Consider the following 14926-nt stretch of genomic DNA (forward strand, 5'->3'; position numbering starts at 1 on the left):
CGTAAAGTCGGTACTGTATTGCAGAGATGTGTACGCGGTCGCAAAAAATGTTTTTCGCAAATAAATAATTTTTTAATTTCCGTAGAAGAAACGAAAGCGAAAGACGCGATTTTGCGGTTTATTCGGCTTCTAAGGTTCCCGTACAATTGGAATTCTTTAGTCCGCGCTTGCGCATAACGTATCCGCTTAGAGCAAAGCGTTTCTGTCCGTCGATCGGCACGAAGAAAAAGAATAGAAAGTAAGCAGTGCAGACCGCTTGCGACGAGGGGGGCCCCGGATCCGCTCGAGGACGTGCCTACGTCCAATTAGCGCGTCAAAGCAAACGTCGTCGCGGAATTAGGAACCCAGCGATCGTTGCGATTCTCCGCCGAACGGGGCTTCGCAACAAACGCTTCTCTCTACTCAATAGGCCTAGCGCACGTTTTCGAAGAAAGGAAAAAACGGAAAAGATGAGCGTCGAAGAATTCTCCATAACGCAATGCACCGACGCCGAATTCGAAGACGCGCTGCTTCGATTCAACCTGCCGGTACGTACGGGGAAAGAAAAGGGAGCGTTTTTTGTATTGACTACCGCGTTTTTTGTCCTCGGGGCGCCTCGACTCCCCCGGGGCCGCGATCGCACCACAGGAACTTCAAGCGGCCGTCGACGTTTTCGAGAAGCAAATCGACGTCGAACAACGCATCCAAGCCGGCTTACAGAGTCTCATCAAGCTTTACAAGTAAATGGATGCCGGGATGATGACGTCAGTATAAATTTTTTCTCTTTGAAGGTCTCAACCTGCGTTGGCGAAAAAGTCGGCAATTTTTTTTGTAGTAGTTTTTTGGTTTTTGAATTTTTTTTCTTTTAGGGATACGTCTGTGAATAAATTTATGGCGAGCACAAAACAGCTGGTTTCCAGTCAGGGACGATTGGCTACGTTGAAGAGTCGTCGTCTTCGCTGCGCTAAAAAGGTTCGAGATTTTAATTAGGAAAGAAAGAAAAAGAAAGAAAGAAAGAAAGAAAGAAATCCTTATTGTATATATCATATCTTTAGAGAATCGATATTGAAGGAGACGACATTGGTCAAGTAAGAAATTATTTTTTTTCTGTATTGAACTCGGCTAATACTTGGCTCAGGATGACGAAAATGGGAGTCAAGGAGAAGCGGCGTCTGCCGGCCAGAAATTGGTATGCAGTGGGAAACATCTGTTTTTAGGAACACCCACGCTTTCCTCCTCCTCCCCTAGGGTCTCGATCGCTACTATCAAGGCTATCGTCCGGGCGTGCGCAAAGAAAAGCCCCCGCCGGTCGCGCCGCGTCCAAAACGTCCCAAAGCGCCGGCCGTGTCTCCCGCAATGCAACGCAAACCCATCGTCCAAGCCGTTCAAATACCGCGTCCTTCAACGACGGAACTGATGCGGAAGAAAGAGCCGGTCGCCTCGGGGCGGACAGCGCCGCCGACGCCGCCCGTTCGACGCACGGTGATAGCGCACGGGATGTCGCTCGGAAGCGTCGACTTGACCGTCTTTATCAAACCTCGTCGAAGTCAGCCTGTTTATGCGAGATCGATTCCACAGACGTTCACTTATATTCAAACGGAATCGCACGCCACACCGGCGGTCACCGCCGCCGCCGCTCCACTGCCGTCGCATCGCTTGCCTTCGTCGCGAGACGCTCCCACGACGGCGATGCCGCCGCCGCCGTCGCACGTTTCCGTCGCCGAAGTGCCGCTTTTTTTGCATCCACTCAAAGCGAATGTACAAAGAGGTTCGAGTCCAAGCGCCGCCGCCGCTCCGGGATCTCGTTTGGGGCCGGTGAGAAAACGAGCGTCGACTTTACCGAGTCGTAATCGCGCCGCCAATCCCGGCGGCACGACGCTGACGCCGCTTCCCATTCAAGAATCAATCGTTCACATTCCGGCGCCCGCGACGAACGTCGCTCGTCCCGAACCGCCACCGGTGACGCCGACGCCGACGACAGTAAATGAAAGTTCGGAGGACGAGAGCGGCGACGTTGTGACGTCTGTCACTATACAGCCGCATTGCTATGTCGATCCCAGTGGCGACGATGAGGAGAAAACGCGTCCTCGCACTGCGACGTCGCCTCTCGTCTTCGACGCGTCCTTTGGCGAAGTTCGAGTTCGAGTCAGCGGCGGGCGACCGAGAAGCGCAAGCACTGGACCCAGCAGCGCCGCCGCCGCCGCCGCCGCCAACGAGAGACAAAAAGCGAAGATATTAATCGAAGGCGAGCGACAGGCGGACGCCGACGGAATTCCGTTAGTCGAAACGAGAGATGTCGAGCAGGAAGAAGAGACGACGGAGGCGGAACCGGATCGTCCGCCGAGTCCGGCGTTCGTCGATTCCGACGAAGAGGTTCCGCCGCCGATGCCGGATCGTCCGCGAGACGATTACGCGGTGAGAATACGCATTGCGAGGGACATTCCTCAGATGATACACGAGCCAGTTCGTCCGCCCGTGCGCATTCAGAACACCTGCGCAGACTGGGACATCGACGAAGAGAATGACGACGACGACGAAAACAAAGGAAAGGAGCTTGAAATTGCAATCGAACCGCAACCGGAATTGGTTCTCGTCACTCATAGTGCCCCTGATTGGGGAGATGATTTCGTAAAAGAGGAGGAGGAGGAAGAGGAGCCGCCGCCCCGACCCATCGAACCGGAGTACCCTGAACATGATCGCGTTGAGGAACCGGTTTTCGTGCGCCCCGTGTCGCCGTCGGAGGCGTGGCCGGACGTTCGATCGCCGAGTCCCGAGCCCTTGGAGCTGTTGGACATCGTTCAGCCGGAAGTGATCGAGATCAATTTGCCGGAGGAAAGCGCGCCGCTTTCCGTGATCAGCGAAATCGACGTAGAGCTCAAAGTGCCGGCTGTCGACGACAAAACCGTTGAACCGACGTTTCCGAAAATCGACGACGAGACGGATGACGTTGACGCGCCGGAAGTTGATTGGTCACAGTTGGTTATTATAAGCAACAAGCCGGCAAAGCCAGGTGGGTGAATAAAAAAGATAAAAACGAGGATAGGTTTTTGAAATTTTATCTAGTTCCCGTCTCTATTACTCTGCTGAGAATTATCGTTTCCGATCCTCAAGTCCATCCTGATTACATCGATTACAAAATCGATTTTAAAGTAGGCGTGCAATAGGAATTTTTTAATCGTTTTTTCATTTTTTTCTCAGTCTTGTTTGCCTTGTTTTCCGTGGGGCGAATCCGTGGTTCGGCGTCGTCTTCAGGAATTTGTGTGGCTGCGAAAGAAGCTCAAATCGCCTGGCGTCTACGTTCCTCCAATACTTGGATCTTTGGATAAGTTGGATGAACTGCAGGACGCTTTGCAGCACTGCCTACGCTTGTACGTCAAATAGAAAGCCCGTCTTCTCTCTGACTTCTTTTTTCTAATAGGATTTGTTCGGATCCCATGCATCAATACGAAGACGCATTGCATTTGTTCTTGACGTCCGAGTTTCCCATTCCGGACGCAATTTTTATTAATTCGTCGGAAATCGGTAAGAAAACGAATCCCCCAAGTCTCAAAGTCGCCCGCACAATCAATGTCGTCCTTAGACGAAATGCTCGTGGATGATCCGGAGAAGATTGAGGACGAGGTGAGTGCGGCTCAGGAATCTCGGAACGAAAACGACGCGAGGATCGACTTTCTTTCTTTCTTCTAGGATCTCTCCGATGAAAATGAAGTCGACGTTTCCGCAAGAGAGAACGATCCCTATCAATGGACCGCGCACGGAGACATCGAATTAGAACTGACCATGTTGGACAATCTTCGTCCCTTGTCGGAACGCGAAGATCGATTTGAGGGCGGCGTCGCCGGATTGGGTCCGGATAATCGACTCGCCTTTGGCTTGCTTCCGAAGAAAGGCGGCCAAGAGCCGTCTCCTGGGGAACAACTCAGTACGAGAACGACGTTTCTGGAAGAAAAGGCGGCTGCGCCTCCGACTTCCGTCGAAGCGTGGCTCACTGCTTTGGAAATGCCACAGTAAGGGAAACGGATGTGGGTTTGAGTAACTAGAGTCGTATGATCTCTTTAGGTACATTCCGAGATTCATTGAGTATGGGTATGATGAAATTTGGGTGTGTGCTCATCTCGATGACGATGACTTGATACAGCTGGGTATCATCAATGCAGAGCACAGGCAAGATGTCGTCCCGCTGTTGTTTCCCTTTCTCTACTACGTGGCTCTTCTTTTAGGAAGATTCTGATATCGAATGCCAATCTTTGGAAGTATCAACTCAATCCTGAAGACATCAATACTCAAGAGGTTAGTTAGTTAGTGCACGTGCATTTGAAGAAACGCCAGTTCAACTTATCTGGCTTTAGGGTGAAATAAGCAACGGCGGCGGCGGCGGCGACATGTCGCTTCTTTTGAACACAGCGCAAGCGGATCAACTTCAAGCTGAACTCGACATGGCAACGCTTACGTCGCCAAAGAGCCCAGAAGCAGCGACTATCATCGAGCCCTTGTCTTCGCCGCCAACAAAGTCGCCTATTCCGTCAGCGTCAACGTCATCGCTGGGAACTGCCATCGACGGTCCCGGATCTCCTGATCTTTCCATTCCACGCGACGATCGGACGGTGATTCGTTCCGCGTCCGCGTCCATGGTCAACGCGCGTGCCGCCGCCGGTCAAGGCGACGGCGTCACGCATCACTGGTTGCGTTTAACGACCGAGCATAAGGGAATCGACTCGGATTACGGCGTCAGTGGCTTGCACGTGCGCGATCGCGGCAGTTTGGCTATTTTTGGGACTTTGCCGCGCGTTCGGCCGAGCGGAGATGATCGTCGAGAGCTTGGGAAACTGGACGAAAAACGATCTGACTATGTGTCTGTCAAAGCGTGGGATCCAGTATGTATATGTATATGAGATTTAGGATTTGACGTCAGAATATTATTTATTATTTTCTTTCTTTAGACTCCGCTTTTGATTGATTTATATGATGACATTCGTATTGCTCCGGAGGCTGTCACCAAGGTGATGGATACTTAGTTCTTCCGCCTCTATTCTCCGTTACAATTTTTTTTATTAGCCGTTGAAGTACGTTTCTATGAATAAGACGAATATGGGCGTTCGCATTGAGGCTTACCTGGATAAACTTCCTTTGAATCAGAAAAAGGTGCGATAGGGCAAACAGCCTCTGGTTTTGGATTTCTTATTTATTTTTGTGTGTCTAGCCGTCTTTTCTGCATGGATGGAAGAAGAGATATTTTAAAGCCACGGACGGAAATTTGTTTTATTTTGACGTAATTTTTAAAATAGCAAATAATCGAGATTTGATTTCCTTTTTTAGGACAAGAAGAGTGAAAGGGCTTTGGGATTTATTAAATTAGCTGGCAGCCGAGTTAGAATTTCTCAAATTTCCTTTCTATTGTTATGACGAAACGGCTTCAATTAGATACAGAGAACGGGCGACAGGCAGATACAAGTTTTGGACAAGGTGGGGCGACGCGTTGTCCGCAATGTGACGTAATCATTAATTGCTTGCTTTAGAGGGGAAAGTTCATGATGCTTCGAACTCAGTCGAAAGGAGAGGCTTTGGACTGGGCTGCGGCTCTTGAACAAGAAAGTATCATAATGACGTCAGACGAACGTCATTTTCTCAACGTAATGATGACTAAAGATACCCATTGATTTATTATTTGATTTTTTTTATTTTGTGCAGTTAAGAGCCGTGATCATAGATCTAGGATCTTCGTCCATTCGAGCAGGAATTGCGTACGAAAATGGCAAGTTATCGTCACCTCATCACTGCCAAAATGACGCCTTTTGTTTAGCCTATCCCCAAATGTTTTTCCCCAGCGTCATTGCAGTTGATAAACGACAGAGGTGAGCTCGATTTCTTAGTGAGATTTCGAATTAAATTTATGTCGCGAAGTGCGACGCGAAAACTGGGAATCGAAGCGTTGCGTCCCGACGTTCGGGACTTGTGCAAAGTCTATTATCCTTTCAAGCCTTCTGCCGGCGTCAATAAGGTCGACTAAGATACATAGAAAGACGTGAACACTTTGCTTGATCTCTTTTATATATATAGGCAGCCAGTGCGGACGCTCAAGACTTGATTTTTATTTTCAATCACGTTTTTGAGTACTTGCAGGCGGATCCGCGCCAATTTAAGGTACGTTCTCGCGTCAGCGTTCTCGCACGGGTCCTTGAGTTGATCTTGCGCAGGTCATCGTGGCCGTTTCTCAGTTCATGACTCAGAAAGACAAGGTAGCGTAAGTAGTTCGTCGCCCAATCGCCGTCGTCACAACTTGGCTTCTAGGAAGTCGTGATGAACGTTCTGTTGGAACAGCTCGGCGCTCAGGCCGTCTACTTACAGGAACAGCCCATTTTATCCATGTACTCCTATCACGAAACGACGGGGGTTGTCGTTGACGTAGGAGAGCGCATCGACATCGTTCCAGTGGACCAAGGCTCGCGATTTTTTGACTTTCGCCGACGTACGGTTTTATTTTCTATTCTGTTATAGGTTTCGTCGTGGAAGCTGGCGTCTCTCGTCTTCCCTACGGAGGGAGTGCTTTGACCGAATCTCTGATGCGTCTTCTCACAGAGACGGGACACCGGTGAGATCGTTTCTTAATTTGTCTTTTTTTTATTACGCGAACACGCGAGCCCTGTAGATACTTCTCCGAAATCGAATTGTACATTGCTCGATATCTCAAGGAAAAGGTTATACGAGACAGCCTACTCCTTTTTTGCGTTCCTAAATAGTTTGCACGTACGGATAGGCTGCATTTGTCGCGTTGAATTACGATCACACAGTCAGCGCCGTCAAAGCGCATCCACAACGATACACTGAAACGGTTGACGTAAAGAAGTTCTCTCTTCCCGACGATGCCAAGTACACGGCAATAATCCAGGGCTTTTTTTTATAATCTATTCTGCGATAGAGTGATTCCCCTGATTACAGAGCGTTTTGACTGCGCCGAAGGCCTTTTTAATCCTCGTACTATGCTGCACAAAGATAATCCCGGCGTTCACGAGCTTGTACACAAAGCGGTGCAAGCGTGCAGCATTGATACGAGAAAAGATCTCTACAGGTTCGAAACTGCCACCAAACGTTTTTTCTCTCCTCACACGTCTCCTCTTTTTTTTAGGAATATCTTTTTGAGTGGCGGAACTACGACTATACCGGGTTTGGCGCTAGTTTGTGTGTAATTTGGCTTTGTTTTGAGGTATTGAGATCATAGGCTTTGCTGAGCGTCTTGAAAGAGAAATCAGCGCTCTTGTACCGCCGTCCGTTCTTGTGCAGGTACAGAAATATATGCATAGGCTGCTAGATTTTTGAGTTCTTTGTAAGGTGCACGCTCATCCTGATCGTCAGCACTCTGCATTTGCTGGCGCAGCCGTCGCTGCTGCACTTTCCACTTTTGACGAGATGTGCGTGTGGCAGGATGATTGGCTGCAGAATGGTCCCGATTCTATGCGAAAATGGTCATTGTATTGACGTGCATGTACATCTGATTAACGCGCTCGATGTTGCTCACCTTCTCTGTGCGTTCTAACCTTACCTTGTCGTGTGTAGGTGTACACACTGTACGTATTCTAACAAGGCTGTCACGTGGGTACGACGTCATCGATGCACGAAGCAGCGGAGTCAATTGAGACGCTCTCGTGGCTCATTGAAACTCGCGAAGCTGATCGTCTTGCGCCAAATGAAGTTCTCAAGGCTTGGGATACGGAATCGCCACGGCAGCGCTTCGATCTTCTCTCCGAATTGCCAGTAGAACTTTCTCTTCACATTCTCGACTATATCTCCGTCGTCGATCTCAGTTTACGCGTCTCGTTCGTCTGCAGAACGTGGAACGAGCTCGCGCAGGACGGTTGGCTTTGGCGGCGTTTCGTCGTTCCAGAAAACGCGATTTTTCGTCCGCGAAAATTGCTCTCCATATCGCACAAACTCCAAAACGTTCGACATCTCGATTTGACGTCACCGAGCAAATTATCGGCAAAGGACTTGGAGCCAATTTTTCCATTTCTGACGTCACTAAATCGACTTCAAGCCGGCTTCGTGGACGATCTCACGCCCCGCTGCGTGCAAATCATAACGAAAAATTGTCCCCACTTAGAACACGTGAACTTGGAAGGATGTGCTCACGTGACAAATAGAACGCTTCTCCTATTAAAATCGCTTGTATTGAAATCGCTTAATTTATCTCATTGCACCGAAATCGGTGAAGACGATCTCATCGATCTGATTAAGAATCAACCTAAACTGACTTATTTGAACGTTGACGGCATTCCTTGGACTTCAGTTCAACTCTGTTCCGTCTTGAAAGAACGTCCTTTGGTATTTCTGCATCTTGACGGAGCCGAGATGGAAGACGACTGTTTGGAGTGCGTGTCGCACTGCCGAAAACTCGAGAATTTAAGTATTTCGTTTTGCGAGGAGATGAGCGACGCGGGACTGTTGAGTCTGAGCAGTTTGCGGTGTTTGAAATCACTGAGATTGAAGAAGGGATTCGGATTTAGTTCGTATGGGTTTACTTCTTTGTTTTGGCCATGGGAAAATGGTCCTGGAATGCAAATGACGTGTCTTCATTTGACTGAATGTACTGCAGTCGACGATCAAGTTGTGGCAATAATGGCTACATGGTAAACGGGTTTTATTTATTTATTTATTTATTTATGTATTTATTGATACATTGGTTGTGTCTAGTTTTTTGAATTTGAGGCTTCTTGATTTGGCTTGGTGTTGGGAAATTACTGACGCTGGAGTCGCTTCTATTGTTCAAAATCTAAGGTACTAAGAATTGCATTAGAAATGTGTGTGTGCTATTTTTATCGTCTTAGACATTTAGAGCAATTTAATGCGTGCGGGCTAAACAGGATCATTGGAATACCCTTCTCCAATATTCCTAATCAACTTCCAAAGTTAAAACTGCTTGACTGCAGACAATGCCACAGTGTAAGAGGGGAAAAAGTGACACGTTTTCTCTCTCGTTCATAAAAATTGACTTCAGGTTCAAGATCCCATTCTGTATCAGATTGCAAGCCTCATGCCACAGCTGACCATAATAGATTACTATGATGACGTCATAGATGGTTCCGCTTGGAAAACTCGCCTTGCAAGTGAAACGTAAAATACCATTTTTTTATTATGCGTTGTACGAAAGCGATTAGGAAGGCAAGAGCACGTGATAATTATTTTCAAGAAATGTTCAAAATTTGATTCCTTTCTTGGCGAGGTCCTTTCTGGCCTCTTTGATTTCCTAAGAAAAAATTGTTTAAGGTACTAACTTGTCAATTTGTCTGATTGTCTACTTGTTTTAGGGATTCTGACGCTTCTGTGCAATCGTTGAAGGTAATCAGTTTGAATCCAATATAGGACAATGAAAAGCACTGAGAAAAACTTCACTTTAGGCACGTTGGTATGCTAATCCAAGTGCTTACTCCAAACGTGACGAGGACATAGAGTGGAAACTAAGCCAGAAAGAAATGGGACGTTTGTTTTATGAGGAAGCCCCTCCCCCTCTCCCTTACGGGTAGAAAAGCCTCCTTTAGTCGAGGACCAACTTGTAGCGGAGTGCAGTCTGCAATCACGATCACCCAAAGGCCTAAGAGGAGACCTCCAGCGAGTAGCCACTGCACGAGCTTCGTCATGTTTGGAAGTGTTAGCGCACGCATCAGACGAGCGAAAGTCAAGGAAAGCGAAACGTTTAGCAGTTGGGCATTGGGGAATAGTCTATAAAAACCCCGACGTATTCAGAAGTCAACTCCAAGTACCAAAAACTCGTCAATAATCCTGTTTTTACATCCCGCATGCGCACTAGACATTCCGACGTGGCATCTCGTCTCTCGACCGAAAATGCTCGGTTCTCGACGCGACAAAAAAGACGAGGGCGACGGTAAGACCGAGCGAATGTATTCCTTTCGTCGAGTCGCGAAATGCAAGTGACTAGGGTCCCAAAATCCCTTTCGTCGTCTCGATAAAACGACGGCTCTTCAAGAGGTAAGAAAAGAAGCGCGCGCGAACGTAAGAAATCGCTATGGGCGACTCGAAAGGCTCGTACGTTCAACGAAACGCCAATAAACGCTCGAAAATGCTGTCTCACATTGACAAAAATTCTCTACGTAATCAATCAGGTATTTAAATACAGATATATCGAATTCACGATTTTTGACGTCATTATTTCTTTTTCTCGCTCAGGGCGAGAATATTAGCGCAGCTGAAGCGACGCAGGCGTTCTTTGCCATGACGAAATTGTTTCAATCCCACGATGTAACACTGAGACGAATGTGCTATTTGACAATCAAGGAAATGGCAACGCTGGCCGATGACGTCATCATCGTGACGAGCAGTCTTACAAAGGACATGACAGGAAAGGAAGATCTCTATAGAGGAAGTGCTATCAGGGCTCTGTGCACAATCACGGATGTAACAGAGAGATTAAATAAATAAATAAATAAATAACTGTTGTTTAATTTTTAATTAGAGTTCTATGCTTCAGAGTTTGGAGAGATATTTCAAGCAGGCAATTGTGGATAAGAATTCCAGTGTGGCAAGCGCTGCTTTGACTTCCGCATTGGTAATTAATTAAAATTAAAATTAATTAATTAAATATATATATGTTGTACTAGCATCTGACCAAAACCGGTTTTGACGTTGTGAAGCGTTGGGTGAACGAAGCCCAACAAGCGTTGTCGAGTGACAACGTCATGGTTCAGTACCACGCATTGGGACTATTGTATCACATCAAAAAGAGAGATCGTCTCGCCATATCCAAATTGGTGGATAAATATTCCAGATCAGCTATGAGATCACCTTACGCCTATTGCATGCTTGTAAGTATGGGATGGATCACGTGTCTATAATAGACTCACTATAGATATTCAAATAATTTAGATCAGGATTGCCGCCAAAGTGTTGGAAGAAGAGGAGCAGGGGTAAAAGATTATGGCCATACATTATTTATTTATTTATTTATTTATTTATTTATTTATTTATTTTAGTACTGATAGCAATCTTTACGATTTTTTGGAGAATTGCTTGCGACACAAGAGTGAGGTAAAAAAAACAGTGCATCTGTAAGAGAAAAAATAAAACAAAGAATCTAATTTTAGATGGTTATTTATGAAGCAGCACGCGCATTGGTCAATTTGAAAAACATCAGTGCCAGAGATCTCGCTCCTGCAATATCAGGTATTGTTTTTAATAATAATAATCAGAATAAGAAATTGATTTACTGTGTTGTATCAGTGTTGCAGTTGTTCTTGAGCTCTCCCAAGCCGACTTTGCGATTTGCAGCTGTTCGAACATTGAATAAAGTGATGAGGAGAAGAGACAGGATAGTTAACTCTATCACCTTCATTTCTTCTTAGGTTGCCATGACCCATCCCTTGTCTGTCACCACGTGCAATTTGGATTTGGAAGGTCTGATAAGTGACGTGAATCGAAGCATTGCTACATTGGCAATCACAACTCTCCTCAAGGCAACTTATTATTATCTATCTATTTATTTATTTATTTATTATTTGATTTTCTTTATAGACTGGGAGTGAAGGAAGCGTTGATCGTCTGATGAAGCAGATCTCGTCGTTTATGTCCGAAATATCGGACGAATTCAAAATTGTCGTGGTGGAAGCAATAAAGTAGAAGAAAAATAATTAAATCAAAATATTTAATCTGTATTCTCTCGCGCAGGTCTTTGTGCTTGAAGTATCCAAGGAAACACAACGTCATGATGAGCTACTTGGCGACAATGTTGCGAGATGAAGTGAGAAACACTAATAATTAATTATAATGATTTATTATTATTATTATTCTCAGGGAGGATATGACTATAAAAAAGCAATTGCTGACACGCTGATTACAATAATTGAGGAACACGCTGACGCCAAAGAAGCAGGTAACTAATTAATTAAATTAATTAATAATGTTTTATTTTTTGCTATCAGGTTTGGCTCATCTGTGCGAATTTATTGAGGACTGCGAGCACACGGTCTTGGCTAAGAAAATTCTTCATTTGCTTGCAAGAGAAGGCCCAAGAACACCTCAACCCTCCAAATACATCCGGTTCATTTACAACAGAGTTATTCTAGAGAAGCCGCCTGTGCGAGCCGGTAAACACGTGACGTTATAATATTGGCTAAAAGTGACGCGATTTTGGAACATTGTATTTTTTAGCTGCTGTGAGTGCTCTCGCGCGATTTGGTGCCGCTTCTGAAAAGCTGACATCTAGCATTATCGTTCTGCTATCAAGGCACCACAGAAAAAATTAAAATAATTAATTAATTATTAATTGTTTTTCCTATAATAGGTGTCTCGTCGATGAAGACGACGAAGTGAGAGACAGAGCGACTTTTTATAAAACCGTTTTGGAGCAGAAAGAAAAGGCTCTGACGTCGCAATTCATATTAAATTGTACGAATGCAAATTTTAATTGATCGATCAATTAATTAATATTTCTAATTTAATTAGCACTGAATGTATCTGTCGTCGGATTGGAAAGAGCTCTTCACCAATACGTCCAAGAACCGGCGTCGGATGTTCCGTTTGATTTGAAAACGGTTCCCCTGGCGACGACTCTTCTACCCGGGGATTCGGCGCGGGGTGGAATGGAAGCGGGAGCCGGCGCCGGTGCCGGTGGGTCAGCCGGAAAACCGACACCTGTGGCTGCTTCGAGACAAGACGTTTATGCGGGTAAGAAATTAATTATTTATGAGGGAAGTCTTATAGAGGGGTCGCCGCCGCCGCCGCTGCTGTTCTATAGAGCAACTGGGGTCCGTTGTTGAGTTTGGGCACTTGGGTCCTCTGTTTAAATCGTCGCCGAAGCCCGTTGAGTTGACTGAATCGGAGACCGAATACGTTGTGCAGTGTGTCAAGCACACGTTTGCTGATCACGTGGTATTTCAGGTTTGGATCTCACGAATTTATACTATCGAATTATTAATTAGTCTTTTTTTTCTTAGTTTGATTGCACTAATACGTTGAATGATCAGCTGCTTGAAGACGTGTGGGTTCAGATGGAAACGTCGGATGGTTTTGATATTGAATCAATAGTCCGCTGTTCCGTCTTGAAGTACAATCAACCGGGGACAACGTACACGTGCGTTAAATTGCAGGAAGACGATCCAACTCAAGGTAGAAGCGAACAAAGAATAATAAAGATTATCTATATATTTTTTTCTTCTAGTGGCTGGAACTTTCACTTGTACGTTGAAGTTCAAAGTGAAGGACTGCGATCCGAATACTGGGGAACCGGATGCGGATGAAGGATACGACGACGAGTACGTGGTAAGTAAAATTAATTAATTAATTATTTATTTATCTATGGATTTTCTTCTCTCTTCTAGCTGGAGGATGCTGATATCGTGGTCGCAGATCACGTGCAACGCGTCGTGAAATCCAATTTTTCGTCGTCGTGGGGCGAATTGGGCGACGAGCACGAATTGAATGACACGTTCGCTCTACCGTCGATGAAAACTCTCTCCGGTACGAAAAATCAATAAAATGATTAATAATATATATAGGCGAGGGGTTTGGGGTTTTTTTTAGATGCTGTGAAGCAGATTAGTCAGTTTATGGGTATGCAGCCTTGTGAGAGATCCGATCGAGTGCCTGAGAACAAGTTATCTCACACGCTTCTATTGGCTGGGGTCTATCGTGGCGGTCATGACGTTCTCGTCCGGGCGTCGTTGGTTGTCGATGCCGACGAGGGTGTGAAAATGAGATTGGCTGTGAGAAGTAGCAATGCAATTGTCAGTCAAGTTATTGCATCGGCCGTAGGCTAGATGCATCACGTGAACAGTAAGGACGTTGGTTTTGAGGTGATGAATGAAATTGAGGGGGATGAAAGAGTTTTGGAAACCCGTGCTTAGTGATAAGACGCGCAATCTCCTAAACTGCTTGTATGCCTCCTGGATATGAGGCAATAACGTCTAAACTGTCTTGTTAGGCTCGAGAGTCCTGTTGGTAGGGATACGCGCCCTGGGCCGGACATCAGGCAGGAAACTCTCGTAAGGCTTAGCTGGTAAACTGCCCATTGCTATTGATTTTTATGCATGGTAGTGTAGTAGGCATATATATACATGTGAAGGAGAAACGGCAAGTGGACAAAGGTATTCTAGATTTCTTCTCTTTTTCAGTTTTCATTTTGTTTTTTTTAGGAAAAGCGTCCTGGGCATGACGGTATAAACTGCTCCGGGGTCCTGAGCATGACCCCGTCACAAAAAACTGCTCCTCCGGGGTCCTGGGCAAGACCCCCAGCGCACAAAAACTGCCCGAACGCGAGGGGAGACTATGTGCAATTTTTTTCAGATTTTTATTGAAAATAAAAGGTTTTTACCGTCTTATTTTCTGCCCTAGCTATCCTAACCTACCCTACCCTAACCTAACCTGGCCACCCTACTACGTCGATGCGCGTTGTGTCTGCGGAGCATTTGGGACTTTGAACGCACCTTTCCGTGCGTTACAAAGCCCCGCGCGCGAGTGTACTGTATTAATAATGCGCCTACTCAACTATAAAATAAAGCTAAAGCTATAAAAAAAACTCCTACAGCCTTTCCCCGTCATCTTGAAGCAGGCTTCCCTTTCAAACAAAAAGGCGACAAGAAACAGAAATGACTGCACCTGCATCTATGATCAGAGCTGAGGTAATAGAACGCTGTGCGCTGTGGAGAGATGGTGGGTGTTGTAATCGAAGAAGATCGCACGAATTTTCCTACCTGTAGCGATCGCCTGCAGAGTCGTCGTTGCTTTCGAGCTTGCCCCCTTGCCTCGCACGAATACTGCGCAAATAGAATGCGTGCGCCTAGGCACAGCTTCGAGGGGGCCCCCGTCTTGGCCCTGCTATCGAAAAATGAACTGCAGACGGAAATCGGTTCGACGGTTACTTCTTCGTCCATTCTCGGGCTCAAAGGCGACGCTCTAAGCCGTTGTTCGCCCAGGCGTCGCAACGTCGATCCCACTCGTCTGTAAA

The 14926-nt window shown here is 46.2% G+C and overlaps 3 protein-coding genes and 1 long non-coding RNA gene across 4 annotated transcripts; 3 read left to right on the top strand and 1 right to left on the bottom strand.

The window, feature by feature from the left end:
* The first annotated feature begins 172 nt into the window (after positions 1-172).
* On the top strand, positions 173-7576 carry LOC136186077 (uncharacterized). Its single transcript, XM_065973312.1, has 35 exons — positions 173-238; positions 410-527; positions 628-719; positions 771-794; positions 849-951; positions 1035-1067; positions 1118-1168; positions 1228-2989; positions 3043-3128; positions 3178-3347; positions 3398-3501; positions 3560-3600; positions 3667-3986; positions 4039-4143; positions 4200-4269; positions 4329-4853; positions 4920-4979; positions 5035-5121; positions 5180-5248; positions 5296-5346; positions 5401-5442; positions 5496-5609; positions 5668-5731; positions 5780-5831; positions 5881-5977; positions 6037-6120; positions 6174-6215; positions 6268-6418; positions 6475-6568; positions 6626-6674; positions 6734-6846; positions 6896-7045; positions 7103-7140; positions 7196-7257; positions 7306-7576. Exons 2-35 carry the CDS (start codon positions 450-452, stop codon positions 7450-7452), a joined length of 5130 nt encoding a protein of 1709 aa, XP_065829384.1. The 5' UTR covers positions 173-238; positions 410-449; the 3' UTR covers positions 7453-7576.
* LOC136186080 (F-box/LRR-repeat protein 14-like) lies at positions 7576-9193 on the top strand. The gene is made up of 4 exons (XM_065973314.1): positions 7576-8600; positions 8665-8748; positions 8799-8913; positions 8969-9193. The coding sequence occupies exons 1-4, from the start codon at positions 7585-7587 to the stop codon at positions 9086-9088; spliced, it is 1335 nt and encodes a 444-aa protein (XP_065829386.1). The 5' UTR covers positions 7576-7584; the 3' UTR covers positions 9089-9193.
* A 515-nt stretch (positions 9194-9708) lies between these two features.
* LOC136186079 (coatomer subunit gamma-2-like) lies at positions 9709-13821 on the top strand. The gene is made up of 24 exons (XM_065973313.1): positions 9709-9727; positions 9779-9853; positions 9908-9957; positions 10011-10091; positions 10156-10383; positions 10442-10534; positions 10587-10790; positions 10852-10892; positions 10959-11013; positions 11070-11148; positions 11206-11273; positions 11328-11438; positions 11497-11597; positions 11650-11722; positions 11776-11854; positions 11904-12068; positions 12133-12208; positions 12266-12369; positions 12427-12648; positions 12719-12861; positions 12918-13089; positions 13142-13242; positions 13302-13440; positions 13504-13821. Exons 2-24 carry the CDS (start codon positions 9814-9816, stop codon positions 13737-13739), a joined length of 2661 nt encoding a protein of 886 aa, XP_065829385.1. The 5' UTR covers positions 9709-9727; positions 9779-9813; the 3' UTR covers positions 13740-13821.
* Positions 13822-14377: 556 nt separating this feature from the next.
* LOC136186084 (uncharacterized) lies at positions 14378-14926 on the bottom strand. The gene is made up of 2 exons (XR_010669652.1): positions 14673-14926; positions 14378-14618 (listed from the first exon to the last, which is right to left on the bottom strand). It is a non-coding gene; the product is annotated as an uncharacterized lncRNA (long non-coding RNA).

Source organism: Oscarella lobularis, chromosome 4, assembly GCF_947507565.1.
Source record: "Oscarella lobularis chromosome 4, ooOscLobu1.1, whole genome shotgun sequence".
In the NCBI taxonomy this organism is placed as follows: domain Eukaryota; kingdom Metazoa; phylum Porifera; class Homoscleromorpha; order Homosclerophorida; family Oscarellidae; genus Oscarella; species Oscarella lobularis.

What these genes read in the sequence shown, in the direction of transcription:
- LOC136186077 (XM_065973312.1), top strand. Translation starts at nt 450, where the DNA reads ATGAGCGTCGAAGAATTCTCCATAACGCAATGCACCGACGCCGAATTC. An exon ending in ATCATCAATGCAGAGCACAG is followed by an intron (nt 4,144 to 4,199) that starts GCAAGATGTCGT and finishes CTCTTCTTTTAG; the next exon opens with GAAGATTCTGATATCGAATG. An exon ending in CGGATCCGCGCCAATTTAAG is followed by an intron (nt 6,121 to 6,173) that starts GTACGTTCTCGC and finishes GATCTTGCGCAG; the next exon opens with GTCATCGTGGCCGTTTCTCA.
- LOC136186080 (XM_065973314.1), top strand. Translation starts at nt 7,585, where the DNA reads ATGCACGAAGCAGCGGAGTCAATTGAGACGCTCTCGTGGCTCATTGAA. An exon ending in GTGGCAATAATGGCTACATG is followed by an intron (nt 8,601 to 8,664) that starts GTAAACGGGTTT and finishes GGTTGTGTCTAG; the next exon opens with TTTTTTGAATTTGAGGCTTC. An exon ending in ACTGCAGACAATGCCACAGT is followed by an intron (nt 8,914 to 8,968) that starts GTAAGAGGGGAA and finishes AATTGACTTCAG; the next exon opens with GTTCAAGATCCCATTCTGTA.
- LOC136186079 (XM_065973313.1), top strand. Translation starts at nt 9,814, where the DNA reads ATGCTCGGTTCTCGACGCGACAAAAAAGACGAGGGCGACG. An exon ending in AAACGACGGCTCTTCAAGAG is followed by an intron (nt 9,958 to 10,010) that starts GTAAGAAAAGAA and finishes GCGACTCGAAAG; the next exon opens with GCTCGTACGTTCAACGAAAC. An exon ending in CTTACGCCTATTGCATGCTT is followed by an intron (nt 10,791 to 10,851) that starts GTAAGTATGGGA and finishes CAAATAATTTAG; the next exon opens with ATCAGGATTGCCGCCAAAGT.